Source organism: Brachionichthys hirsutus, chromosome 22, assembly GCF_040956055.1.
Source record: "Brachionichthys hirsutus isolate HB-005 chromosome 22, CSIRO-AGI_Bhir_v1, whole genome shotgun sequence".
Taxonomy (NCBI): Eukaryota; Metazoa; Chordata; class Actinopteri; order Lophiiformes; family Brachionichthyidae; genus Brachionichthys; species Brachionichthys hirsutus.
In genome coordinates, this window is record NC_090918.1 from 1,067,892 (window position 1) to 1,095,167 (window position 27,276).

The window sequence follows — 27,276 nt, forward strand, 5'->3', positions numbered from 1 at the left end:
TGCCCCCTGCTGGTTAGCTCTGTTTAATTTCTTTTAAGACTTCGAAGAGGCAGTCAAGATGACAGTCACAGAACACGAAGCTCTAAAAGAAAGGTAACCGTTTAATCTGAACAGCAGTACAATAACTAGAAGCTGGTGTTAAAACTATTTCATTTTTTATTCACATCCAAAGTAAAGAATTTATGGCACTAATCAGACCCTTGGTAGTGCAAATTCTGACTTTGGTGCCAAGATTTTGTGGTACGGAATGGAGAAGAGTGCTCTACTGTGTCAGGACTCATCACCATTTTACCCATTATAATATATATATATATTTTTTTATGAATATAAATTTGGGGAAATGGCACAATAGGAGAAAACAGACCACTGGCCAACATCGTCTTTATTTCATAACTCAAATTTCTGTCAAAGAAAATAATGAAGAGAGAATGTGAAGTCCACCAAACGAAACATTTTAAATGATGCAGCTAGATAAAACTTCAGAAGTATTGGAAATGTGCATTCTCATTTGCGCATCCGTTATTTATTCAAGGAACTGAAAAGCAGCTAAACGGGGAAAACACACGGTAAGAAATAAAACAGCAGTTTTGGTCAGTTGCAGGCGATTTCAGAGAGCCTTGCATTTATGTGCTTTTTATTTTATTTTTCTCTCGAGCTCTGACTAGCTGAGGTTGCAGAAGGCACATCATTCATTTCATGTCAGTGCTCGTCGAGCTTCGTCTGGTAAATCTGGAAAATTGCGCAAGTGTGCGTGCAACACGTTATGCTGCATCCGAGCCATTTCTCCACGCTAAAGTTGAAGGATCACTTGAATCTGGCAGTGTAAAACCAAATCCATGAATGTTTATGTACAGTACACACACACGCAGTACACAGTACACACGCTTTAAGGTTTGCAGTGAGATGTGGAGTGTGTAAACATCAAGGATGCAGTGCAGTGTCGTTACGTAGCCCCGGCCTGCATTACAGCTGAGAGTTTTAAGCATCCGTTTCTTTGAAGAAATTAGCATTCAGGATGCAGTGGGCACCGAATCTCTCTGGCGGTAGTATTTAATATTATGACTAGTCTGATCATGACAATCCATCGGTCAATGCAGACGTACCTTGCTTTTCATAGCAACCGGTAGTTCGTATTGCTTGTCATCTTATCCGCCTGATGCATCAGCAGAAATATTCCTCTGGGATCGATGCTAATATTCTGTCTGCTGTGCAGTAAAAAAGAGAAAAAAAAAATGCAACCCATTCCCAGTTTGCAATTTTGTCGAAGCACAAGAAGTATATTTTCAACCAGAAGATTTAAAAAAAAAAGCATCTCTGAGCATCCTGGTAATAATCCAGGAATCATTTCTCAGAGAAACGTTTGATTGCCAGCGTGACCTGAACGTAACTTCACTTGTATCAAGGCGATTTTCTTTTTTTTCTGTCGTGTATGTATTTTGCAGAAACAGCAGTGTGTACAACGTAGTGCATTTTGGTTCTTAGGCACAGAGGTCATTTTAGTGTGGCAACCAGTCTCTCGTTCCACAGAGACCGATTCTGCTCTGACTTATATTCGTGTCTTTCCGATCCGCTAGTCGACCCCGGACCGTCGGCTTTCCCGCTCACAGCACGTTGGGAAGGTAAAGCGAACAGAGCAGCATGTTCTGTCCCAGAGCCGGGAAGCGTCTGAAGGCCTCCCAGGCGCCGGAGAAGATGTTGTACTTGAGGAAAACGCGGTGCTCCAGGCTGGTGGGAAGGCCGACGTCACGGCTCATGATGTAGATGCCGTCGTTGTGCAACGTGCACGTCAGGTTCAAGCCCGACTTGGACGTGTTCTCCTTCAGCTGGGTCCACTCCCCCGTGGAGACGTTGTAGGACTGCACCATCAGCGCGTCCTCCGTCCGGCTGGGACGTCGCTGCAGCCGCTGGGCCTCCAGCTGGTGTGTGTAGCCCCCGATCAGGTAGATGGTGTCCCCCACGGAGAGCATTTGTTGTTTGCGGATGTGTGCCGGGCACGCCTGGAACACGGTCCAGGCGTCTGAAGTGGGACAGTAGCGGAGGACGCTTGTGTTCCTGTCTGCCAGAGGACGGGGTGGCAAACGCGTTACGCTTGATGCCGTCTGACGGCGAAAGACACACAAGAAGTTACGCCGCTAATGTGTATCCCAGCGCAGGTTATAATCTAAAACTAAGCTGCAGTAGTTCCTTCATCGGTAACTCGAATAAATAAGCCAAACTAAACTTAGGAAAGCCTCAAATCACACAAAACAAAATGTGTCCTGTCCTCATGAGCAGCAAATAACCGGACGATTCAAAGTTCTTAACCGCTGACACAGCAGTTACCTAAATGCGTACGAATACGAAACGGGTCAGAACCGGGAGAAGAATCGAATCTGTCTCTCAAAGTCATACGGACCTCTCGCAGTGTATCCTCCCATCACGTAGATCATCCCCCGGCACTCGCAGGCGGAGAACTCGGCCAGCGGGTCGGGCATCGAGGACACGCAGGTCCACCAGTCCTGCTCGGGGCTGTAGCACTCCACCGTGCGCAGGCACTGCCCGCCGACGGCGTACAGCTTCCCTCGCACCGCCAGCAGTTTGAAGTTGGACCTGGACGGAGACGACGCGAGCCGCGCTGAAACTCGATAACGTCTGCGGGGGGGGGGGGGGGGGGATGGCGTGAACGCCGTTTTACCTCTTCTGGTTGAGAGGGGCCGCCCGGTTCCACTCGTTCCCGCAGGGGTTGTAGCGATGCACCGCCGCGATCTCCTGGCTGAACGTCCTGTGTCCGCCGACGATGAACAGGTAGTTGTCGAGGACGGCCGAGCCGTATCCTCGGACGTTGATCATATCCGGGGGCAGATTGTTGCCGAGGGGCTTCCATCGCCGCTCCGCTTCTCCGTACCGCAGCATAGACCAGGGTCCGTCCAGGTCCGGGACGTCCGGGGACAGGAGGGTGAATTCCCCGATGGCTGCTAGAGTAGCGGTTCCTTTCGTGCGCATGGACTTCACTCGGTCTCTGACGGCTGCGGAGAGGCTGCTGAACTCTCGCCGCCTCAGCATGGGATGGTAGTAACAGCTCATGTGTCTGAGGCAAGCGTCCCGCAGGTCGTCGGCGCCGTAGAGCTCGGACAGGCGGTGGAGATCCACGCAGTTATCGAGTCTGACCTCCGAGGCGAGAAGCTGGAGGATGGAGGTGACCTGTAAGAAGGAGGCGGTCTCAACCAGGTCCTCCAGAGTCTCGTTGGCAATCTGGACCTCGGAGGTGTCGATGAAGTCCAGGACGAGCTCCAGGCCGGGGACGCTGAGCCCTCGGAGCTGCACCGTGTCCTCGGTGGACTCCCTCATCCCCGAGCTGTACAGGGCCCGGAAGTAATCGCTCTTCTCTATCAGCTTCTTCTTATTCACCTTGTAGGTTTTGTCCTCCGCGATGATGGCAATGGTCTGGTCAGAGGACATGGTGAAGCTAGAGCTCTGGAGGTTTTCCTGCTGTTTCTGTTGTTTTGCTAGCCCTTTAGTCAGCCTCCTTAACGGGTCACAGCTTACATTTCAACGGCGAGGGGGCCCCCCCTCCATGACCGGGCTATATATGGTAATGTTCGGCCATGGAACGAACGTCGTTAGCGATGGCAGCTAGCCAGCTCGTTACAGAGAATAGGCTTCCGCAGCTGCAAAAACCCTTTTATTAGCATTTCTCCATCGTCCACCGCAATCTCTCAAGACGTCGTGTGTTTATTGCCGCCCTCTGCGATATCATTTTCCGTTTCGTTGACGATACCGAGCCGTCAATTTTACTGTTTTGATTCTGCGCCGCAGCAAAATGTCATTTCCGGGTTTTACACTTCTTCGCGGAAACATTCTCGTATCACTTTTATTTGCTGCTGCTGCCCCCTACAGGTGAATTGATTATAAGATCTTGAGTGACCCACCAGGACGTCTCAGGTTGCATTTGCTTGCAGGAGGTCAGGAGGCCATTTATCTAGCTGTGTTTTTAGAATTAACTGTGACTGTCAAATGTGAAATGATTATGAATGTTTAAAATATATATACATATATATATATATATATATTTATATCCATGCGTATTTATTTCCAAATCTAAAACAACTTAACATACCAGGAAATATTTTTTTTACCATAGGTTAATTTACATTTTTTTTGAAAGTATGATTAATTTAAATTGTATAATAATGTAACAATCAGTACACTGGTGATTGTTACATTATTATACAATTTAAATTAATTAATTTCATTTCATAGGCAAATGAGCTCTGCAGCCGCATTAGATTTATCCAGCTGTCAATCAAGCACGTTATCGCCGTGGTTGTCACTGTGAACGTTGATCAAAGGGAGTTCAGTGAAAATATCACAGATAGACTGAAACAGGCGATGTGGCTTTCAAAATAAAAGCACGGCGCTTGAGAAATATAGTGGTTGTGAACCAACAGCCTAATTTCTCACAACGAAAATTTCACCCGAGTCGCCCTTGTGCAACTTTAAGATGTTCGATTAATGTAGTCTATACTATTCTATATTTTTTGGAGCTCTGGCTGTTTTCTAACATAATTTGTTGTCAATAAAAAAAACCACACATAAATAGTGGCAGCTTGTTATTTGTCTTTCTATGTCTGGCCCTGCGACATAACACCGTATAAATTATGCATCATGAGTTTAAATTTGAAAGACAGGACAGGAAGTGACTTTTTTTTTATTTTATTTTGTATTGGATGGAGATGGAGCGTGGAGGTGGGTGAGAGGCGGCTTCCAGGCGCGTCAGCGGGCAGGTGACCATCACATCAACACGTATCCGGGTCCTGACCTGCTCTGTGTTTGAGGCTCCAGGCAGCGGTCAGCCGGCTGTTTGCGATCCGAGCAGAGGATGCCGGAGCAGGCGTGGGCCTCCTTGTTCCCCCGCTGCTTCTGTCTCATCATCGCCGCTCACACATTATCATCGTCCGCCGACATGGACCTGCGGCCGTGCGATGAGGTGAGTGCGCTTATTTATTAAAAAAATAAATATTATTTCAGTGTTCTCATTGCAAATATAAGAGGCGGAAAATACGGCTGTTGTTTATTTACGTCGAGAAAAAAAAAATAATTTATGCAAGAAATAAACAACAAGGTTACATTCTCTCAATGTACATTCAAATACATCCTTATTGCAAATCGATTGCCGGTCCATGTTTACCAGGCAGTGTCTGAGTGTGTAGCTGACTGTTCGCTTCACGTTGATCGGCTTAAACTGCGCTCATGTTGACCATCAACACTCCATAACAAGATGACGCGGTCGGCTCAGCTGGCCTCATCCCGCCTCTGAGCAGCCTCCCGCCGTCAGACGGCGTCAGGATCACCCGCTGAGAAGGAGAGATGAAACCAAGCCCTACCTTTTTACATATCTAAAAAAAAATATATATAATAAGTAAATCAATTGTTTAGTTCAGATTGAATTCAGATCTACCGCTTTAAAATTGGACATCCCCTCATGTTTCTTTTTTTTCTTGTATGAAGCAGGCTAGTCATTTGAATAAATAATGGTGCATCAACAGTAAGACCTCGTCCGATCCCTTTTTTAATTAAATAAGACCCTAATCAAAATCTGTCAAGGCGTGCGCGTGTGCGCGCGTGCGTGACGACCCTTTACCGAGTCCGTTTGATTTCATGCTTTCATTTCCTCTTCCCAAGTGTCTTTGCTGTTAACTGTTTACAGTACATTCCTGACATTCAGGCTTTCATCACTCCCTCCCCCCCCCCCCCCCCCCCCCTCCCAGATTGCATTGGCGTTTATCACTACAGGGTACAGTTCAGATTTCTTTTTTTTTTGTGTGTGAGATTTTCTTCTCCCTTTATATCCAAACTCAGTGGATGGGATGGATTGTCTGCACTGATTTTTTATTTATTTATCCCATCTCCCGGAGAGCCATCAGTGTCCATGACGACCAACGCAAGCCACCGGGCAGACCAGAGAAACACGTTAGCCCCTGTAGTTTTTCATCAGTCTCACCTTTTCACCCTTTCGTTAACCCATTCGCGCCGCGCCAGCCCTCTTGTTGATCTGCAGGGACAGGCAGCAGGTGACTCTTGCAGCAGGTTGCCAGGATACGTGTCAATAAGGAGGTCAACCTCCTCACAAAGCAAATTTGTGCAGGTTTGTCTTTGTTCGTGCGTGAGGGGGAGGGGCTAGCAGGGGGGAGGGGCTTCTGAATTAGCATCCACTCTGTCCAAATGATCAGCGTCTGGGAAGCGACTGTACGGACGGCCTGCTGTTTGGTTCTTAATGGACCATTACTCATCCAATAGTTGGTTGCTGTGGCGATCAGGGCTAGATTTACTGCAAATAACGTCCCACCCGTTCCGTGTTCACTTTTTAATGACAAGCTGTGTCTTTCATGTGAGATCAGCTTCAAGTCATGAGTGTCCAGTTAATGTGTGACTTAAAAAAAAAAAAGGATTTTCATACCGACAGGAGATACAGGAGCCTTTTCACTTTCTTGAACAATCAACAGAACCCTGAGAGCAGCTGTTGTGATGGTGTTGATTTCTTTTTTGCATTTTACCAACTTTTCAACCCAAAACACACACACACACACACTGATCTTGGTGTGTATCTGTATGTGGGCTCTGTAGACAGATTATCACTACCAGTACACAGAGTGTGACAGCACCGGCTCAAGATGGAGGGTGGCCATTCCCCTTAGTCCCGGCTCCTGCTCAGACCTTCCACCTCCAGTCAGAGGAACAGATTGCTGTGAGTACTGTGTGTGTGTGTGTGTGTGTGTGTGTGTGTGTGTCCATGTATTCATAAGTCAATATGATTCTTATTTGTCCTCACTCCCTCACAGCTTTCTCATGTCCAGCTGGGAAGTACTTAGAGATGACCAAACAGCAGTGCACACCTTGTGCATCAGGCTCCTATTCGCTGGGCAGTGGTCTCCGTTTTGACCAATGGGACGCCATCCCTGCGGGCTTCACCAGCCTGGCCAGCTTCCTGGAACCAGGTCCAAATGCAGAGGACATTCAGGCTTGTAACAGGTGATGCAGAGCCTCCACCTTCACACCGGTGAAACATGGAGAAGATACGCGACTAAAAATACAGGAAACGGATGTTCTTCTGTTTTTAGCTGCTCTGCTGTGTGTGTTTTGTCGGTGCTGCAGCTCGTCATGGATGCCACAGGGGGTGTACCTGGAGTCGAATCGGGATGAGTGCACGGTGTCTTTAGTTTACGCAGTCCATCTGGAGAAACAAGGCTCTGTCTCCTTCACCTACCAGTACCCAGACAACAACCTCTTCTTTGAGTTCTATGTGAGGATCAAACTGGTTCCTACCGATTGCTTAAATGCTATGCTAAGACTTCTGACCTCTATGCAGCGGCAGTCTGTGTGCATGGCCAATCAACTTACCTGCTTTTAAATTAAATGTCCAATCTAGGAGTGATATCAAATATTTAAATCTCCTCATCAGACTTTACAGGATAATTTGAGAGACTACATATAAAAAAAAATATCTTCTGTCTACAGCTTTTGTCCAAAACGCTTTGCCTCCTCCAGTAAATCATTCGTAGAGTGGAGGAATATTGTGGATGAGCAGTATCCGTTGTCCCTGGCAGTCTTTTGCGATGACTATAGTTTCCGTGTGGACACATTTTCAGGTCCAAAATGAGCAGTGCCAAGAAATGGCCCAGAGTGACGAGCAGAAGTGGATTAAAGTCACCAACAATGGCGACTGGGACACGCACACAGTGAGTATCTGCTGCTGATTGTCTCAGTGGCGAAATGTTTATAGTGACTCTTGTCTTCACTGTGTGCATATCCTACTTTTGTTTTTAGGTCACTCTGAAGTCTGGTACAAATATCCTGTATTGGCGAACCACTGGCATCCTGGTGGGAGGCAAGATGGTCAAACCTGTGCTGCTGAAGAACATCCAAATAGAAGGTAGCGTTGATCTTAAGCACACTTGAAATAGTCAAGGCATAAAATGGCTATTTTTCATGTGTTTCATGTCTCTCCTTTATGCCAACGCAGGTGTAGCCTACACGTCGGAGTGCTTTCCCTGTCGGCCCGGCTGGTTCAGCTCGGCCCCCGGTTCCTCATCCTGCCAGCCATGTCCCAGCAACACGTTCTCCATAAAGGGCGCATCTTCCTGTACACTGTGTCCCGGCCAGCATTACTCAAGTACAAATGAGAGAGAGAGAGAGAGAGAGACAGAGAGAGAGAGCGCTCAAAAGTTGCAACAATTACTAAATAATAGATCTTTTAAAATAATTTCCTTCAGCATTTAGCCCTACAGAAGAAATGCTTATGTATGCATGTACAATATATACCTTTTTTATATAGCCTCCTTTTTTTCATCCTCCCTTTTTTCTGTGTCGTTGCCTCTCCCTTTCAGATGAGGGATGGGCACATTGCAAGGTGAGACCGCCATGCTCAGAGAAGGACTACTTCCAGATCCACGCGGCTTGCGACAGCGAAGGAAAGGTCAGCAACAGCCGCACAAATAAACATCTCTTGACATGATTGCAGCTGAGTTGCATTCAGGAATTCACAGTTTTGCCTCTGATTCCCATACGATACATTTACGTAGCCTTAGCCCTTCTTTCAACATCATTCTCAGCTCACGCTGAACTCTCCTTATTGTCTTATATTAAAAAGGGGATCAATAATTCCTTCCTTTTCTAAAACCACTCTGGTAACCGTTAAATACCTGAATCTTTCACTTACCATTTCCCCCATAATTTCCCCTCGGTGTGATGTCGAATCTATTAGCCTGTAGCTTTTGGCTTTTCATTTGGTCTTTGAATGGCTTTTGCATGTGAGAAAGATTATTGATTTCTTTCAATGATTCTTTAATTATGCATTGCACACATGACCATATGTGATCAGGATGAAAATATCCTTCTTTTAATGCATTTAGTCTGAGCGAAATAACAAATTAGCGCATTCATACCAGAGGATAACGAGGCCTGTTTTGTCTCTGGTTTAATGCATTACATTTGAATTGATTAAAAACAGTGAAGCGCTGTCATTGCATTATTACTGTAAACTTGAGAAGTTGCACCCTGATGAGAAAATAAATGATGAAATGTATAGCAAATGAATCAACTGATCCAAAATCAGCCTCTTTGGCCCCCACCCATATTGTGGACTTCATCTTCCATATGTATCTATGTCTCTATTGCAACAGGTGCAGAACACTTTCCTCCCTGATCATAACTTCTGTGGTTTTATTGGATGCAGACACAGGTGTTATATAATTGGGTGGAGCCAAAAATCTGTTTAGATGACGTCACTGGAGCAGCGACGCTGCCTTCCATGGGTCAGAGAGAGCCCTGCCCCCCCTGCAACCCTGGCTACTACAACAGCAATGACTCCACGTGTTTGCCCTGCCCACCCGGAACCCACTCTGATGGCACCAACGGTAAACTTGCCCACACCTGATCTTTATTTTTATTTTTTAAGTTTCTGATGGTTTATTTATATAGTTGGAGCTTTTTGAATTAGTACAAGTATCTCAGCAAAGTCAAGGAACCACTTGTTGTTCACTGTTGCTTCACACACACTCATACTAATTAGTGTGCAGATGAGAGCACTAAAAATAATAGCAAAAAATAACTTCACCCATACTTTTAAGTTAAAATGGTGTTGCAGCAAATGAAGACCTGTTAAAGTGAAAGAAATATAAGACAAGGAGAAAGTTAAGCGCATTCATTCACTGGTTTGGATCTGGTGTACTTGTTGTGTCTCAGTACAGGGGCTGCATCCATGGAAGGATGCAGCCTGCAAAGGTCCGGCCTTCCTGTAACAGTAAGGATGATCTGGGCATTGTTAAATGATCAGTTTTAGATGCTGGCGAATTTTTCGAGGTCTTCCTGTCCTTATCCTTGTGTCATAAAGCGCTGCTCCTGTCAGCTCACAACATTGACAGCTGGAGTTGATGAGTACTTGTCATTAAACTGGTCGTACAAGCTCTGTAGTCGTCGTAATATTAGTATTAGTCACCGTTACAACTAATAATGTAGTAGCAGAAGAAAGAGAAATGGAGACAGTAATTGTCAGAACATTTCCATTGTGTGTGAGAAAGCTATCACAGAAAATTATGTGTGTGTGTGTGTGTGTGTGTGTGTGTGTGTGTTCCAGTGTGCAGTGAGTGCCCTGCAGGTACAGAGCCAGTGTTGGGTTATGAGTATAAATGGTGGAACGTCCTGCCTTCAAATATGAAGACTTCCTGTTTCAACGTGGGAAACAACAAATGTGACGACATGAATGGTGAGCACAATAAAAAAAAAACAGTATCAGTTTGGCCTGGAGGACATATTTGCATCACTGTATCTATTCTTTCATAACTAGGACTTCAAAACTAACCAAAACCAAAAGTAGCTAATTATACCTTGATGATTAGTGTTCGAGCAGGACTAATTATAAAAGCCTTTACACATAAACACTTAAGTCAATGGCCAAAAGGCTTATTTGAGTAAGTAGTGACGACTAAATTAATTTTTTTTTTTTTTTTTTTTGCCTGATCCTACAAAATCTAGCCACTACATATCCAGTAGTCTGTAATCCGGAATAACCGAGGTGTAATGTGGAAGCATTGTCTCTGTCCAACTTCAGGATGGGAAGTCGCGGGTGACCACATTCGCAGTGGAGCAAGCAGTTCCGATAATGACTATCTCATCCTCACCCTGCGCGTGCCTGGCTTTAAGTAAGTATGTGTGCTTTCATGGTTGCTGTCAGACTTCTGTCTTCTGCATGACATTTTAATGAAATGATCCAGGTTCGGTAAATGCTATAGATTATTCATTAGCTGAATCTGCGTTTTTTTTTATATTGTTGTGGTAGGGTCCCAGCCTCCCTTTCGGGAATGACAGGCAGTGAATTCGGCAGAATAACCTTTGTGTTTGAGACCATCTGCTCTGCCGACTGCGAACTCTACTTCATGATGGTGAGTGTTCCACTGTGTGTGTATGTGTAGTAATAGTCACATTTGTCTCCAGTTCGGCTTTTTAAACCATTCTTTATATTTTTGTTATGCAATCTAACACTTTTCTCACTGTATTGTTTTACTGCAGGATGTGAACAGCAAGTCCACCACAGTGGTGGAGTCCTGGGAAGGCAATAAGGGTAAACAGTCATTCTCACACAGCATGAACAGGAACTCTTCTGTCACATTTACATGGGCCTTCCAGAGGACTAACCATGCTCTGGATGTAAGTATTACCACCACAGGGCCTTTACACCCTTCAACATACAGCCTGGACCACTCATTCCACCATGAATTTGCTCTTCTCTGCAGGAAGAAGTTGTGTCATCAGCTAGCAAATTGTGCTCGTTCACCACTTTTACACATTTTTAATAAATATATTATATATATATTTAATATATCCAATGTATTTATAACTCTTGAGCACTGCTTAATGGCTCCTGGTTGATGCTTAGACTCTCGGAGACCTTGGGAAGAGTGTTGGAGAGAGGCCCAACTGGGAACTTCATTTTACTGCTGGGTGGGGGAGGGGGGGGCTTTAATTACCCACTTTTGCAATTACAGCATTACATAGAGGTGGGTGGTGATTGAGAGAAAAGGTCTGCCTGGTTGGAACCCAAGTGGTGCTTGGTTATTGAACTTCTGGACTGGGCACAGTTTATCCATTAACTAACACCATAAGAACATAAGGGCTGCACTTGGCACCAAGACACACTAGGTCACAGGTCAGTAATCAACTTGCATCAGCTGCAACCATTGGTTTTGGACTCTTGGGGGGGGGGGGGGGGGTGAAGAGAGGGGTGAGCTGCCAACAAACCCCCTACTTTGTGGTGAGTTGGATCAGATGGCGGGAGGATGTTGCTGGATAGACCTTTACAGATCCAAGTAATGGTTTGTTGGAAATGTCTGGCAGTGGGTCTTGTCATATTTCTCTTCAGTCCACCACTATCAGGGCAGCGTCACATACCAGGGGTGCCAGGGGACAAGGAATGTCCATGGGTCATGTTCCACGTTGCCATGACGGGGTACTCGGAAGCTGGTTCAGGGCTGTCCTTTGTCACAAAGCTGCGCAGCGCAGTCAGTTGAGCATCAGACTAGAGCCGCCGCTCCTCTGCGTTGAGGAGTTTCGGGCACCTGCTCAGGAAGTTCCCTTGTCGTCTCCCTGGAGAGGTGTTCCAGGTTTGTCAACTTGGGAGAAGAGCCAAGACAAGTCAGAGAGACTATATCGCTCATCTGGCGAGGGAACGCATCAGCATCTGTACCTGTACCTAATACCTCTGACCCCGCCATTATGATTGGCCTTTAAATGGCACAAAAATGTCAAATAAAATACCAATCACCTCACGTAATCTGCTAAATATACATGTCTGTCCTTATTTTCTGTCTGTATTATTGTAGGTGCGTCGCTATGTTGGCGACATGGTGAAGATTTACTCCATCAGTGTGACAAATGCTCTGGACGGGCTGGCGTCGGCATGTCGGGTCTGTGCTCTGGTGCCCCACAACTCCCAGCAGGCTGGCTTATCTTGTGTTCCCTGTCCCGCTGGTTTTTACATCGACAGAGACACCAACCAATGCCAGGAGTGCCCACCCAACACGCACCTGGCCGGGCGGCACACCTACGGCCGGGACGCTTGTGTCGCCTGTGGGCCTGGAAGTATCAGCAACAAGGTAGAGCGCGCTCGTGTGGTTTAAGGTTGGGCGTCATTTTGTTTTTGGTACTGAAGCTGAAGCCATACCTTTTTTTTTTTAAATGTATTAGGTGAAAACTTTGCAACTAGGTTCTTGTTTCACGTGTTTTTGTGGGAAAGGTCCATCAAAACAATTTAGATCTTACTTCTAATTTCTGAAAACTAGATTTCAACAGTGTGCATAAAACCTCGATCTGTGTCAAGCTTACTCGGGTAGAAGTATCAAGAAACCTCGTCAATGTGTGTCACTTTAATATTTGTACAGTAGTACCTCAGCTTACGAATGTCCCTACATCTGAAAGTTTCAGGTTACGAAGTATCTGAATGGGAAAATATTGCCTCTCGTTACGAAGGCGTTTCAGGGTACGAAGTCAAAAATAGCTGCTCGTAGCTGCTCTGCCATTGGCTATCGCCTAAAATCTGCCTGGCAACCCGTTGCGTATGCGTGTATCTCAGCATGCTATTCGTGTCCCCCTCGTGTCACCCGGAAAAAGTGTTGACAAGTCGGGCTATTGCTCATTATGATGACGTCTGCCTCGCACATTTCCGACGGATTGTCAAAAGCCGGCAAAAGCAGACGTCATTGGATCAGTTTTTCAAGAAACGCGAGGCAGAAAACACCGCAAAGGACCAGTAAACAAAGAGGACAAAAAGTAACAGCTAACAGGTAGATTAATATTTTAAAAAAATATCATAATGTAGCGTCCGTCGGACGCTGGAATAAGCACACGACGGGTAACTCTCCCTAACTCCCGCAGCTCTCCCGTTCTCCTCCTCCTCCTCGCGGCACCCACACACACACACCGCCCCTCCTCCCTGGATGCCTTTGCGGACTCTCTGCAGCGTAGGAATAATGAACACTCCTAAAACATGAACCGTTACAATACTTTTGCGGGGCTTGGAACGGATTAGTGCATTTATATTCAAAATGCGTCTCTACTTACGAAGTTTTCACGTTACGAAGCTACTCCCAGAACGGATTAAATTCGTAAGTAGAGGTACCACTGTATATTATTTTTTTTTTTTGCTATCATTATTTACACTTGAACAACATTGCATTTGGAGAGTTTTTTTTTTCTTTCCCCCACATGTGTTCTTTGCTTCCAGGATCACTCTCGATGCTACAGCGACTGCTCCTTCACCCATACAGAGAACAACCGCACACTGACCTTTGACCTCAGCCCCCTGAGCGATGAAGTGTCTCTGACCGTTGGGCCGAGTTTCACAGCTAAAGGCACAAAGTATCTTCACTTGTTCAACATTAGCCTGTGTGGCCATGAGGTAATACACAAATATGTGATTAAACCTTATAGTAGCATCAGTTATTAATTTATGGAGGGAGGGGATGCAACAGACCCTATTCTGAACCTTCTTGCTGTGAGGCAACAGCGCTTACCACTGCGCCACTGTGCTGCCATTGATTCAACATGAACAGTTTGTTCAAAGACAACTAAGTGTTGTGCGATGTCTTGGTTATTTATGTAGGCGTGAGTCAGCATGGAAATTTTCATTTATTACGGGAATATCCTTTCATTTGTAAAATTTTCGTAATGAAATTACATTTCTTGTTGTTGACAGTGTTATAAAGCTGCAGGGGGAAAATATTTTACTCAACCGCAGCAGGCAGTGATATTTTATGCTCTTTGTGTTGCTAAAGGGCAAGAGAGCTGCTGTCTGCACCGATAACGTCACAGATGTGTCCAGCAAGGACGACCAGAGTGACTTACCTCAGTTTGTCAACACAGTGGACAGCTTCGTCTGTCAATCGACCATCATCCCAGGAGATGGGCGGGGCTTCAGGATGGTCATTTCCTCCCAGTCCATCAGCCTTGCAGATTCTTTCCTCGGTATGATTCCAAATGGTAGCAAGCGACTGCGTGGAGAGACGCTGTTGATGTTGGCCTGCTCTGTCTCTGTATCCAGGAGCAACAGTAGGCACCGTCCTGGATGGCGTGAAAGCTAACCCACATCTTTTTCCTGAAAATGCAAAGGATGTTCCAGACATCAACTTCTACTATAGGTAGAGTATTAAAGACAAGGGTGTATGTGTGTGTGTGTGTTGTGTTCATGTCTTAAATGTGTCTTACCTTTGTCCAGATCAACACAGGCCACAGCCTCGTGCGATCAGGGTCGCAGTTCAGTCGTCACCGTTCGCTGTGACCCAGACAAGTCGGAACGAGGTGAACCTTCTGTGCCCAGGTAGGCAAATATATTTTGTAAATCTCCACAGATGAGAGCGTTTTCATTTTTATTTTTATTTTTATTTTTTACCAGAAATGACACTATAGTAGTTAATATGCATGTGAACGCTCCATGCATTTTGTGCAAATGCAAGCTTTAGATCTTGATACCAAATATATAGTAGAAAATAGAAACTACATCTCATACTAGAGCATAAATGGTTAGAAAGCATGTCGAAACCAAACTAGAAAATCACTGATATTATCTGTGTGTTTGTGCAGTTCTTGTCCTGCAGGGACATGTGACGGATGCACGTTTTATTTCCTCTGGGAGAGTGCCACCGCCTGTCCACGCTGCACCAAGGACGATTACCACCAGATAGAGGGGGCTTGCAAGCAGGGTGTCCAGGTAACACACACACACACACACACACACACACACACACACTCCTTTTAATCATCGGGCACTCGCTCATGCAGTAAGTCTGATGAATCTTTTTTAAATGAATGGTATCAAATTCAGTTTGCAAGTGGGTTTTTTTTATTAATTTTTTTTACATTTAAACCTATATTGTAAAATTAAAACTTAATTGATGTCAAGTAAATTGTAATATTAATCCCAAACATGAATCACTCGCCCACATTGTGCCACATTCCTCCCTCTTCACCACTAACCTCAGAAAGGAAAGAAAGTGCTCTGTTCCAGGTGAAATCTTTGCTTGCACAAGAGGCACGTGGAATTTCTCCATCTCTCTCCCTCCCCATTCAGAAAACTCTGTATGTGTGGAACGAGCCAAAGGTGTGCACCAAAGGCGTGTCGCTGCCTCCTAAAAGTTCTTTGCCGTGTGAGGCCATAGCTCTGTGGCTGAAGGCAGGGGTTGGTGGTGGGGCCTTCGTCGCCGTGCTCCTCATCTCCCTCACCTGCTATTTCTGGAAGAAAAACAAAAGGTTAGAAACTCCTGGCTCCTAGACCTTAGTGGTGATCAACATGCTCATGAAGGTCACGGAGAACAGTCATGATATTTGAGAGGTACACAATGTTATGTGCTGTGGTTGGTTTATTTGTTCTTTACAGCTATTGTTGAAGTTCAAAAGAAGTCGTAATCGTTTTGTCTGTGAACTGTAAATATGCAGTAGTCTATCTTGACCCTTCATGGGTATATGGCGTTTTTAGAGGCAATTATTTTCTCTGACCACACAGTCATTAGAATATATTGTATTGCTCAGTTAAGTTCAAGACTAATTTATTGTATTTTTCTTAGACAAATCATGAAACATTTACCGTGACTAAAAAACAACAAGTTTTGATTTTCTATTAAAGACAGATTTTAGAACATTGGTACAAACAGTAAACATCGACCTCACGTGTATCTTTTTTTTTTTGCCTTCACTGGCTCAGACATTGGTTGCACTTCGTGACAAATGATATACTGTCTAATGTGGTCAGGCTGGAGTACAAGTACTCTCGCCTGGTGATGTCTGCCAACAAGGAGTGTGAGCTGCCCGCTGCAGACAGCTGTGCCCTGGCTGAGGGGGAGGAGCCTGATGATGACGTGGTCTACACCCAGAAACCATCCCTGCTGGGGAAACTCCGAGCTATTGCAAATAAGGTGTGACTTTTATTTTTACTTCTGCATGTTTGATTTATAATCCTACTTGCCTAAGCAGTGTTCATGAGCAAGACAATGATGGCAGACATTGCGTCAGTGAATTACTTTAAATAGTATCCCAGCATCACGAACGGAAAAGAAGGATGATATATATACCATGCATCTAATCTGTTTTATATATATTAATATATACACATCAGTCAGTGCTTTTAGAGAATTGAATTATCCATCAGCTTTCCTTTTCTGATCACTTCGTCCTCGTGGAGGGTAAGGATCTCCTGGCTCCCAAACCATTGCAGACTTCTGTATTTGCTTTTCATGTTGTTTGAGTACACTGCCAAGTGCTAACTGACACTAGCTGTTTTTATGCAACAAATGTTTTGCACAAGTCTGGATAATTGGTGAACTGCTAGCAGGATTTATTAGCTGATGACACAACTCCCTCCTGCAGAGAAGAGCAAAATCATGGTGGAATGAGTTGTTTAGGCTGTTTGTTTAAAGGGCGTAAAGACATTTTGTGTGTTTTTCTGGATGGGAAAACCACCCAAGTCTGGCAACGCCTCTCCAGGGACACATCTGTGGAACTTTAAAGTCCTGTCGTGTAGTGATAGATTTTCTGAATGGCATGTTGATTGTCTTTATCTTTCAGCAGGAGAATGGAGACAGCAGCGAGTCTGTGCAGCTGAACTCCTCACAGTCTGATCGATGGGTCCTGGGATGATTGGTCGGCCGACCGAGAGAGAGGAGGGTGAAGCGGCAGTTTGTGACAGTGGCACTAGCCTCCTCCTTATGTGTCTTTTTTACCTTATCTTCATGGCGAGAGGAACCACACTTGGATGGTTTTTTCCTCCTGTCTCTACAATCCACAGAGAACACACTGCTGCTTTAATGCCATGGATGCTCAATGCATGCAGGTGCAGGAGAAACAGGCTTTTTAATGTTTGTTTTTTTTGTATATTTTGTACTTTTATTTGGTACTTTCTGTTCTGAGTTGTGTATAACAATGTTTGGTTTATTAACCTTCATTAAAGACCCATTTTGACTTTGAGATTTGTGTGTGGGTTTAGAATTCATAAGCAGGTAAAGGCTTTCTTGCTATAGATATGTTGACATGTTTCAGCAAGCTCCGAAAACAATTATTGCTGTTGCCTGTTTTGAATCACGTTCAGGAGATCATCTATTGTGGGATAATGGCTGAAGGATCACATAATTTGTGGCTAAATGAGCGCACCGTTGCACCATTACTAAGTGTTGGAGTGATGAAAGTAAACAGCAGCACATACTGCAAACATCATCCACTAAAGTAACCATAAAACACTTATTTCTGGATCAAATCGGAAATAAAACCAAAAAGAAAAATGACCAGAAAATCGGGCTCAATATGGCCACTGTGGATAATATTATTTGGAGGCCAAAATTGTATCCGGTCTTATGGAGGGAACACAGCATAATAAACAGTAAGAGTTATTACGTGTTGTATGTGTATATCCCCAGATACTCTTCCAGTATTGTACAGTCTCAGCCCTGGGTGTGGCTGCTGTGATCTTGCTTCCCAGCCACTGAGAGAAGACCTGGATTGTTTGAGAAGAGCATGTTTATTCTCCTGGCCTCTGCTTCTCTTGTGTACCTCTTTAGGTGGGTAGCTAGGACTGTGAGCCTTTGCTCAGCAGTCTCCAGTGCCTCAGCTGTGGACAGCTTGCTGTGTTTCTTGGGCAGTTTTTCCCCACACCGCTGCTCGGCACGGTTAGGAGGCTAACTTCCCTCCGAGTTTCCATGGTTTTTGCCTCTAGCCTTCTTTTCCATGGAGGTCCCTGCTCCTTCTGGCTGCTCAAGCTGTTCATACATGTACCCCCTACTGTAATAGCACTCCATCAATTGTCTACTTGTCTATATTGTCTACTGACTCAGTGTTTATAGAAATCAAAATAAATTGAATTAATTAAATTAAATTCACTTTTACTTTTATCATAACAAAATATTATATTAAGGTACTTTACAAGTGTAGCAGGGAAAGGCAGAACCCAACTTGTCCCACTAGAGCACGCACTTTGGTGATGGAGGTAAGGAAAATCTTTCCTTTAACAGGCAAAAACCTTGAACAGAACCTAAGACTCTTAGTGGCCGGCCATCTATCTTGACCCGGGTTAGGTTACCCTCTTTGACAGCCACAGTAAAAGGTTTTGCGGTGCCATGGACAGACGGAACTGCAGACTGAGACACAAAGAAAGACAAACAGAGGGAGAGAGAGCACACAACTCCAGGGGAGGGAGATAAATTAATGTCAAATATTTATAACGTGAATAACGAGATCGAGAGGGAAGAGCTGAGTTTGTCATAGAAGGTTATGCCACCAGCCTTGGCCTATGATAGTTTATCGGAGGGATTAACTGTAGTCTTTGTTAAAAAGGAAAGTCTTTAGTCTATTCTTGAACATGGAGACGGTGTCTGTCTCACGAAACCAATCAGGGAGCTGATTCCACAATAAACAAGCTTGATAACTAAAATGCTCTGCCCCCCAGTCTGCTTTGGGACATTTTTGGACCTTTGGGCCCTATAGGACCTGTCCTTCCATTCCCAGATCAAACATATGTCAAGGTCTGTGTTCTTTCACCTTTGAATCAGGAACATGTTTAAAAAAAAAGATTCAGAAAAGGTAGTCCGTGCCTTTGTAACTTCCAGGCTGGATTACTGTAATTCATTACTATGAATTACTATGGAATACCAGAAAAATAATAAAGTCAGGTAATCTGGTGCTTTAATCAGACTGTAAACTGACACCTGGATTTTAATTCAACATTAATTAATTTGCTTTTCATCAGAAACGGTTAAGTGTATGACATTTCAAAAACATTCACTGGCCCTTAAGAATAACAAATGTATTGTACCGTATTTTCCGGATTATAAATCGCGGTTTTTTTCATAGTTTGGTCGGGGGTGCGACTTATAAATCGGAGCGACTTATATATGCTTTTTTTTACAAAATCTGTGAGCGCAGAGACAGTAGCCTACACATTTCTATAACAGGTGTTACAGGGAACTCTGTGACCCATCAGAATCTGTCGCGGTTTCTGGAGGTTCATATTTATCTGTCACACCTGTTATCTAAAAACACCAATTAGAAGGGCTGATTGAAAATGGCGCCGAAAAGAAAGTCATATTCCGCGGCTTACAAGCTTCAGATAGTGAAATATGGAGCCGAAAACGGCAATCGAGCAGCAGAAAGAAAGTTTGGAGTGAGCGAAAAACTTGTAAGGGACTGGCGAAAAGCGGAGGTTACGCTTACTGAAATGAAGAAAACAAAGAAAGCTAATCGCGGGCGACAAGCTAGGTGGCCACAGTTGGAGGAACGAGTTCACGCATGGGTGCTTGAACAACGTGCTTCTGGAAGAGGTTTGTCAACGGTGCAGTTGCGTCTCCACGCCCAAGTGGTTGCCAGGGAGGTGAATATAAACGGCTTTGCGGGAGGACCTTCTTGGTGTTACCGCTTCATGCAGCGCAAACGCCTCTCTATCAGAGCTAGGACGACACTGTCCCAAAAACTGCCAGCGGACTTCCAAGCCAAGGTTGACAGTTTCCGCGCGTTCATTGACAAGCATGTAAGTGATCACAACGTGACACCGGATCATATTATTAACATGGACGAGGTCCCCCTCACTTTTGACATCCCCATGGGCCGAAGTGTTGCAGAGAAAGGGCAAAAAAGTGTGAATATCGTTACAACTGGTCATGAGAGATCACACTTCACAGTGGTGCTGGCATGTTGTGGAGACGGATCAAAACTGCCACCGATGGTCATTTTCAAACGAAAAACCATGCCAAAAATCCAATCCTCCTCAGTTGAAGTCGCCGTGAACGAGAAAGGGTGGATTGATCAAGAAATGATGAACTTGTGGCTTACAAAGTGCTACAATAAGCGACCGGATGGCTTCTTTAGAGCACGCAAAGCTCTGCTTGTGATGGATAGCATGAGAGCGCACATCACACCACAGTTAAAAAATAAATTAAAATTTTTCAACTCCATACCTGCCATCATCCCTGGAGGCTTAACCAAAATCCTCCAGCCACTTGATATCTCCGTGAATAGGAGCTTTAAGTCAGTTTTGCGTAACCTGTGGGAGCAGTGGATGACGGATGGAGAGCACAGCTTCACGGCAACCGGGAGAATGCGCCATGCAACTTTCCTGGAAGTCATTGAATGGATCGACAAAGCATGGGCTTCAGTGACAACCGCAACCATCCTGTCGGGATTCAGAAAGGCTGGAATAATTGGAACTGCAACTGACGACGAGTCTGATGTAAGCGACGTAGAAGAGGAAGCGGCGTCTTGTCTACCTGCCGAGTTGGGGGAGTTGTTCAAAAGTGACACCGAGGATGAAGATTTCCTTGGATTTCGTGATTCGGAGTAAAACCTGATATTTTGGTAAACGTGTTAGCATGTTCTTTGTGCTATATGTTGTTTGGTGTTGGATTTTATCAAATAAATTTTCCCCAAAAATGCGACTTATCCTCCAGTGCGACCTATATATGGTTTTTTCTTCTTAATTATGCATTTTTTGGCTGGTGCGACCTACAATCCGGAGCGACGTATAATCCAAAAAATACGGTATTTATTATTATTAAACTGTGTGTTTACATAGGCAACAGTCAGAGGGCAATATGTTAAATGGCGCATGACATGTGACATATTTAAATGATTAAACATGAATTAGCATCTCAATAAAATTTAACTAGCAGTAATAGGCCATAGTGCAGACACTGTCACACTGGTAGCTAGTACTGTAGATCTCATGGGGTCGTAGTCATCATGGGAATGTTTTGGCCAGTGACCATTATAACCAGCACTCGCTAATGGTCACAAATTACATAATATAAACTTTACTTACTTGTGGAAACTTTATTCCTGTAATTGTTGCAGTTATATGCGACGCATTGCAATCTAGTGTTTTCTAAAGTTTATTTTCGTTGGAGTTTCGACTCCTCACTTTTATTTCTTTTCCCCATATCAGCACTGATTAAAGTGGTTTTGGTGGTCAGAGTGGTCCTTCTTCTGTTGTCATTTGTATGGGAGCTTTAAAATCCCAAATAAAATATGTTTTCTCTCTGAAGTACGAACAAACATGATTCACAACGTGACTAAATTGTTAGTTCAACGAAGGCATTGAGGGAAATTCAAACAGGTTGAGTTAGAATAAATGTAAATAATAAAACAAATACAGTCACAGGTTACGAAGTGCGCTATAAAATCCTGCCCCGAGTAACCTGTTTGTATAATCAATGTCTGGAGGCGAATAGTGAGTTTGTCACACTACATTATGACGTGTTTGTGAAGTTAAATAAGCAACAGAAGAACAAGTTGTCAGTTTCAGGTGAAGAACTGGAACCTACAGTCACTGAGAAATGGACCGGACACAAAGAGAGAAAGATGGAGAAAGGAAGCAGCCGGATGATGAGGCGGTGCATCTCCGGAGAGAGATCAACCTGCTGTCTGCGACTGCAATCATCTTCGGCGCAGTGGTGGGCAGCGGGATCTTCATCGCACCTAAAGGAATCCTAATGAACAGTGGCAGCGTGGGGCTCTCTCTGTTGGTGTGGGCACTGAGTGGGATCCTCTCCATGTTCGGTAAGAAGCCTGATGGCATGATTGATCTCTTCGGAATTTAAATCAGATTATTTTTGGTTATTGTGTATATCAAGCAAATTGTTGCATGTAATGGCAAATGCATTTGTCAAAGCCCCGCCCTCTCCAAAACTATATAATATGAGTACCAAAAAGTGATCACACCATGTGGGCTGGGTCGCATTTGAAAAAATCGGATCTGTGTCATTCAGACTGGCATGAAAAGATCAGATATGCGTCGCATAGGGGCAAAAAAAAAAATCAGATTTGGGTTACTTCAGCCTGCAGTGTGAACTAAGCCTAAGGTTATGCCCCGTGGTTGTTTTCTCTCTCTATTCTTCTATTGTCCCTCTTTCCGTCTCAATTTGCAGGTCCCGCTGTCCAAATCATCTGTCACAGACAGTCTGCACATTTTTGCAAGCTGCTTATACCATGACTTTTTAATTACGCTGTTATAAAATGTGGAAATATACAGAACTGGAACAGAATTTCAGCTAAATAAATTAAAAAGTTGAAACCATGAAGTTTCATGTGTTTTGTTTCATTAGGGGCCCTGTGCTATGCTGAACTAGGGACCTCTTTTACAAAATCAGGGAGCCACTTCACTTACCTACTGGAGACACTGGGGCCACTGCCTGCCTTCTTACGACTCTGGGCTGAATTCATATTAATCAGGTTGGTTAGTTTCATAATTTGTGTTTGATCTAATCCAAAGTCTACACCCACCACATTTGTTCTGTTTCCAGGCCAGCCTCTATGTCCTACTTGTCCCTGGCTTTTGGTCGCTATGTGATGGAGCCGTTCTATGAACCATGCACCCCTCCCACGGTGCTGGTCAAACTAATCGGCTTCCTTGCAATGAGTAAGTGGTTTTATACTTCCTCTCTGTCTCTCCTCCCCCCCCATTCAAAACATTGTTATACCACTCAAGCTTGTCTGTGCAGTACAAAGTCTACTTCCATCCAACTGTTTGTTTTTGACTGCTTGCAGCGTTGGTTGTGGCAGTCAACTGCTGGAGTGTAACCATGGCAACACGTATGCAGGTCCTCCTCGCTTTCATTAAGATGTTTGCTCTTGTCCTCATCATCATTCCTGGTGTCATTGCACTGGCTAAAGGTGGGATAATGTACATTATTAAGAATTCATTTGTAGATAATGCTCAAATACTCTGAGTATGAATCTTCTCTCTTTTAGGAAAAACTGAAAATTTCCAGAATGGTTTTGAGCTTGACTTAATAACATGGGATAAGTTGCCACTGGCCTTCTTTAATGGTCTTTATGCTTTTAGTGGATGGTAAGCAATCATTTATTTCATTATGAACACTGACTAGAATTCAGAAAGCATCACTTCCTTTTCCCTTTTCCTGTAGGTCTTCACTTAATCGTATTACAGAAGAAGTTAAAAACCCCAATAGGTATCAAGCATCCGTCTACTCTCCAGATAGTAATCAAATATATACTACATGCAGTAAATTTCCCTATGTGTATCCCATCATGTCAGAACCTTCCCACTGGCAATAATCAGCTCCATGGTGGCAGTGACAGTCTGTTATGTGCTTGTTAACACGGCCTATTACACCATGATGACCCCTGCTGAGCTGCTGCAGTCTGAAGCTGTGGCTGTGGTATTGTATTTATATTTATATTTACTGTATATTTAATTCATTTAAATGGCAGAAGTAAGAGATGGGATGGGATGGGATTATTTATTTCTTCTCTCTCTCTCTCTGTCTCGTTCAAAGACATTAATTGTATTACAATTTGATTGCATGATGTGTCCTCAGACATTTGCAAACCGTTCCCTTCATGGAATGGCGTCTGTGATTCCCGTTCTTGTGGCCTTGTCCTGCCTTGGAACACTTACCGTTAGCATTTTTGGTTCACCCAGGTAAGGATGGCACAGAAATGTTATAATATTAATTCAAGTGCCTGAAAATAAGGATGTGGGTCTTACTGTTTGCATTACAGGATGATGTTTGTGGGAGCCAGAGACGGCCACTTCCCTTCAATCTTTTCTATGATTCACATCCGGAGAAAAACACCTTTACCTGCTGTGCTGCTAATGGTAATGTAGACCAGAACAAGGGAGAAAGTGTCAGTGCTACGTTAGCTCCTGCTAATACTACCCATGAGGCTGCATTACCCATTCACGCTCTCACTCAAGCAATTTACAGTAACTCATTTACCTAAATTGCATGTTTTTGGTGGAGGGAGGAAGATGGAGAGAACTCAAGCAGGCATGGGGAGAAAATATAAACGCTGCACAGAATAGTCCCAGGTGAAATCAGACCCGGGACCTTCTTGCTGTGAGGGAACAGCACCACCTACTGCACCACCGTGCTGCTGAGTTTAAATATAAATAGCACTAAATAAGACTGAGACAAACACATGTTCAATAGATTTATTTAGTTCTTATTGTGTTGTTTTCATCTTTGTTTTTGATCCTCCTATCTTTCCTTGTCTCTGTCTCTCACTCTCTGTCTTTCTACCTCTCTCTCTCTTTCTCAACCCAAACCGGTCAAGACAGCTGGCCACCCACTATGAATCTTAGCTTCTGTTCAAGATTTTGGGCTGTTTTCCTTGCCTCAGTCTGGCACTATAAAAAAAAAATATTGAATATAATTTTATCTTTGTCAACTTCCAAACTATATAAACACACACAGTCCGTTTCTAGCACTTTGTCTGCGGTCTTTGTCCCCATCTGTTTAACTTCACCCACTGAGAGGATGACGTTTCTGACAGAGGAGAAGGGATGTCCCTCCCCAGGGAGACTCCTCTGATCAATGTTCACGGCTCGAGTGGAATGTAATCAATTACGCAAATAGAATAGTCTGAAAATATGAGTTTGTCATTTTTTTGTTTTCTGTCTCCAGTACCCCTTGGCACTGTTGTTCTTAGCCAGTGGAGAGATTTACCAGCTCATCAATTTTTCGTCCTTTGCTCGCTGGTTTTTCTTTGCGTTGACAACCACAGGGATGCTCATCCATCGATATCGCTTCCCTCTCCACCCAAGACCTTTCAAGGTTTGTGTTTTTGGTTTCCTGGTTAATCTGCATAGCATTCATCAATAGAAGTGAACCCTAAACTGACTGAGAACTCTTTGATTTGCTTCTCTTTGATGATTTTTAGGCACCCGTGGTCATTGTAGTCACATTCACGTTGGTTTGCTTCTTCATCGTGGGGCTGTCTTTGTATTCAGACCCCTGGAACACAGGGTGGAGCTGTGCTCTCTCACTGACCGGGGTCCCGTTCTACTATTTGACCGTTAAACGCTTTTGTTTACCGGCTAGATGGAGACGTGCCTTCAGTAAGTCCTACCAAACCAGTCTGATTGATAATTCAGTATATCTGTCTTTAACCCTCATGTTATGTCAAATTTATTTTTTCATAACTTGGGAGTAATTGTGCTTTTTGGCAAAGGTGCGTATTATTCTTCGAAAATTCTTCTAAAACTCTAAAAAAGTGTCCTCTTCCAAAATGGCAGAAAAATGTATGCTTTTTTCAAAATATATTTCATGAATCTTTTAATGAACTTCAGTTCTGATAACTATCAAACATTCAAGCAAGTAAAGGTGTTGTGACGAAATTCAGTTTTAAAAGAATTGGGGGGGAAATCAATATAGGGAATGGAAAGTGGACATGTGAATCATTAGCTCCCAAATTTTTAATTAATTTTATGGTTCTAGTTTTCAATGCAGTATCCAACGCATTAATACTACATCACTTTGAACAAGAACAAGTTTATTTTCAATATTCAAGAAAATCAAGAAATTTCGTAGAGAAATATACGACAAACAGCAACACAAATGCAATACTCTCCCGTGCACAAAACTGGTTGGCTGAGGTGTCTGCAAAAACAAAAAGACAACTGTGCAGGGAATGCACCAACCACCAGAGGAAGGCGACTATCACCTGCAAGTGTACAGAGGACATTTGCAAAGCAAACACATCCGACTGCAGCAGCTCCTGTGCCTGAACCTGAGCTCACACACACGCAAGCACAAATGCACACATGCACACGCGCACAGGTTGTTTGTACAGGTGGGAGATAATTTCAACACAAAAAAAATAGTTAAAAATAATTTGTCCAATATAAAAACATATTTGTTCTTGAACTTGGAATTCTTGTCCACTTTAAACTGACGCAGTCAGCTGATGGCTTCCTGTGTTTAACCACTGATATTATTCCCCATTAGAAATCATGAAAACCTTCTCAGCTTCTGCTCATTCTGATTCTTTGACTTTCTCAGACTCCTGCAGCAAGAAGCTGCAAATCCTTCTGGAGGTGGTCCAGCAGGAAATCAAGACGTACTGACGTCCTCAAAGACCTGCCAGACTCTCTGGATACCACCTTAAGAAAACCTGTTCACCACTGAAACAGTGAACGATTTGTTCATGGGATCCTGGGATGAATTTTACTAGAAAATAGGATTTAGAAGGGATTAGTCAGTTAACTTGCTTATGATGAGTGTTTCTACTGCACCAGTGTGACGTGTCAACTTGAGTAAGAGCAACTTCTTTCTATTGCTACAATTTTCCATGCTCTCAAGTTCTGCTGAAAATCTGTATTTTTCTTCTGAAAGTCTTATTTTCACCAAGCTTTCTATGAATAATTAAATTAATTCAATCTAAATGTATCAGCATTTTGTCACATTTAATTAAATTAAGGCAAATTTCCATGTTTTTGTGTATAACACACCGTATAGTGGTTGGTTCTTGAAGCCATTTATTGTTTTGTGGCATTTTTAGTCCTCAAAGACCTGCCAGACTCTCTGGATACCACCTTAAGAAAACCTGTTCACCACTGTAACAGTGAACGCTTTGTTCAAGGGATCCATTCTGATAAATTTTACTAGAAAATAGGATTTAGAAGGGATTAGTCAGTTAATAAAGTTAATATTAAAAAAGACTATGTAGCAGTGTGATTTTGTTAGTAAAGTTAATAAAATCAGAACAAAAATAAATCATATATATATGGTATATATATAAATATAGAAGCAGCAATATAAATTACAGCGATATGGTGGCTTTCGCTATAGAAGGCAGAATCAGGTTTCCAGATTTATATTTCCTGATTTAATGAATGGAGACCATGTTTCAATAAAATATGTCAATAGATTTTTTTTTTGGAAGCAGAAATTTTATCAATTGATATGTGTTCTATGAGGAGGTTCAACCAGAGGTTTATGTTTAGAGTCCGCTTATTTTTCCAGTTAACAAGGA

General features: G+C 43.6%; 3 protein-coding genes across 4 annotated transcripts; 2 read left to right on the forward strand and 1 right to left on the reverse strand.

The window, feature by feature from the left end:
* Nucleotides 1-374: 374 nt before the first annotated feature.
* Nucleotides 375-3,438, reverse strand: klhl42 (kelch-like family, member 42). Its single transcript, XM_068755343.1, has 3 exons — nucleotides 2,675-3,438; nucleotides 2,396-2,589; nucleotides 375-2,056 (listed from the first exon to the last, which is right to left on the reverse strand). Exons 1-3 carry the CDS (start codon nucleotides 3,436-3,438, stop codon nucleotides 1,602-1,604), a joined length of 1,413 nt encoding a protein of 470 aa, XP_068611444.1. The 3' UTR covers nucleotides 375-1,601.
* A 1,381-nt stretch (nucleotides 3,439-4,819) lies between these two features.
* On the forward strand, nucleotides 4,820-17,157 carry LOC137910710 (endosome/lysosome-associated apoptosis and autophagy regulator family member 2-like). Of its 2 annotated transcripts, XM_068755098.1 has the most exons (22): nucleotides 4,820-4,966; nucleotides 6,604-6,724; nucleotides 6,819-7,008; nucleotides 7,132-7,279; nucleotides 7,626-7,715; nucleotides 7,804-7,909; nucleotides 8,000-8,149; nucleotides 8,364-8,452; nucleotides 9,212-9,392; nucleotides 10,112-10,240; nucleotides 10,586-10,676; nucleotides 10,814-10,916; nucleotides 11,044-11,181; nucleotides 12,354-12,626; nucleotides 13,754-13,927; nucleotides 14,304-14,493; nucleotides 14,570-14,666; nucleotides 14,744-14,845; nucleotides 15,109-15,235; nucleotides 15,596-15,774; nucleotides 16,274-16,436; nucleotides 17,086-17,157. In XM_068755098.1, exons 1-22 carry the CDS (start codon nucleotides 4,859-4,861, stop codon nucleotides 17,155-17,157), a joined length of 3,021 nt encoding a protein of 1,006 aa, XP_068611199.1. In that variant the 5' UTR covers nucleotides 4,820-4,858. The 2 variants fall into 2 exon arrangements, with proteins under 2 accessions (XP_068611199.1, XP_068611200.1); XM_068755099.1 differs by lacking the exon at nucleotides 4,820-4,966 and having other exon boundaries at nucleotides 6,610-6,724; nucleotides 17,089-17,157.
* Nucleotides 17,158-21,833: 4,676 nt separating this feature from the next.
* On the forward strand, nucleotides 21,834-26,368 carry LOC137910807 (cystine/glutamate transporter-like). The gene is made up of 12 exons (XM_068755218.1): nucleotides 21,834-22,056; nucleotides 22,602-22,728; nucleotides 22,800-22,915; nucleotides 23,044-23,169; nucleotides 23,248-23,347; nucleotides 23,424-23,468; nucleotides 23,555-23,678; nucleotides 23,838-23,941; nucleotides 24,022-24,118; nucleotides 24,927-25,076; nucleotides 25,183-25,360; nucleotides 26,304-26,368. The coding sequence occupies exons 1-12, from the start codon at nucleotides 21,834-21,836 to the stop codon at nucleotides 26,366-26,368; spliced, it is 1,455 nt and encodes a 484-aa protein (XP_068611319.1).
* The last annotated feature ends 908 nt before the right edge of the window (nucleotides 26,369-27,276 follow it).

What these genes read in the sequence shown, in the direction of transcription:
- LOC137910710 (XM_068755098.1), top strand. Translation starts at nt 4,859, where the DNA reads ATGCCGGAGCAGGCGTGGGCCTCCTTGTTCCCCCGCTGCTTCTGTCTC. An exon ending in CTGCGCGTGCCTGGCTTTAA is followed by an intron (nt 10,677 to 10,813) that starts GTAAGTATGTGT and finishes TTGTTGTGGTAG; the next exon opens with GGTCCCAGCCTCCCTTTCGG. An exon ending in GGTGAACCTTCTGTGCCCAG is followed by an intron (nt 14,846 to 15,108) that starts GTAGGCAAATAT and finishes GTGTTTGTGCAG; the next exon opens with TTCTTGTCCTGCAGGGACAT.
- klhl42 (XM_068755343.1), bottom strand. Translation starts at nt 3,438, where the DNA reads ATGTCCTCTGACCAGACCATTGCCATCATCGCGGAGGACAAAACCTAC. An exon ending in GCCCCTCTCAACCAGAAGAG is followed by an intron (nt 2,590 to 2,674) that starts GTAAAACGGCGT and finishes GTCTCCGTCCAG; the next exon opens with GTCCAACTTCAAACTGCTGG. An exon ending in GGGAGGATACACTGCGAGAG is followed by an intron (nt 2,057 to 2,395) that starts GTCCGTATGACT and finishes GTCCTCTGGCAG; the next exon opens with ACAGGAACACAAGCGTCCTC.
- LOC137910807 (XM_068755218.1), top strand. Translation starts at nt 21,834, where the DNA reads ATGGACCGGACACAAAGAGAGAAAGATGGAGAAAGGAAGCAGCCGGAT. An exon ending in AATCGGCTTCCTTGCAATGA is followed by an intron (nt 22,916 to 23,043) that starts GTAAGTGGTTTT and finishes GACTGCTTGCAG; the next exon opens with CGTTGGTTGTGGCAGTCAAC. An exon ending in TCCACCCAAGACCTTTCAAG is followed by an intron (nt 25,077 to 25,182) that starts GTTTGTGTTTTT and finishes GATGATTTTTAG; the next exon opens with GCACCCGTGGTCATTGTAGT.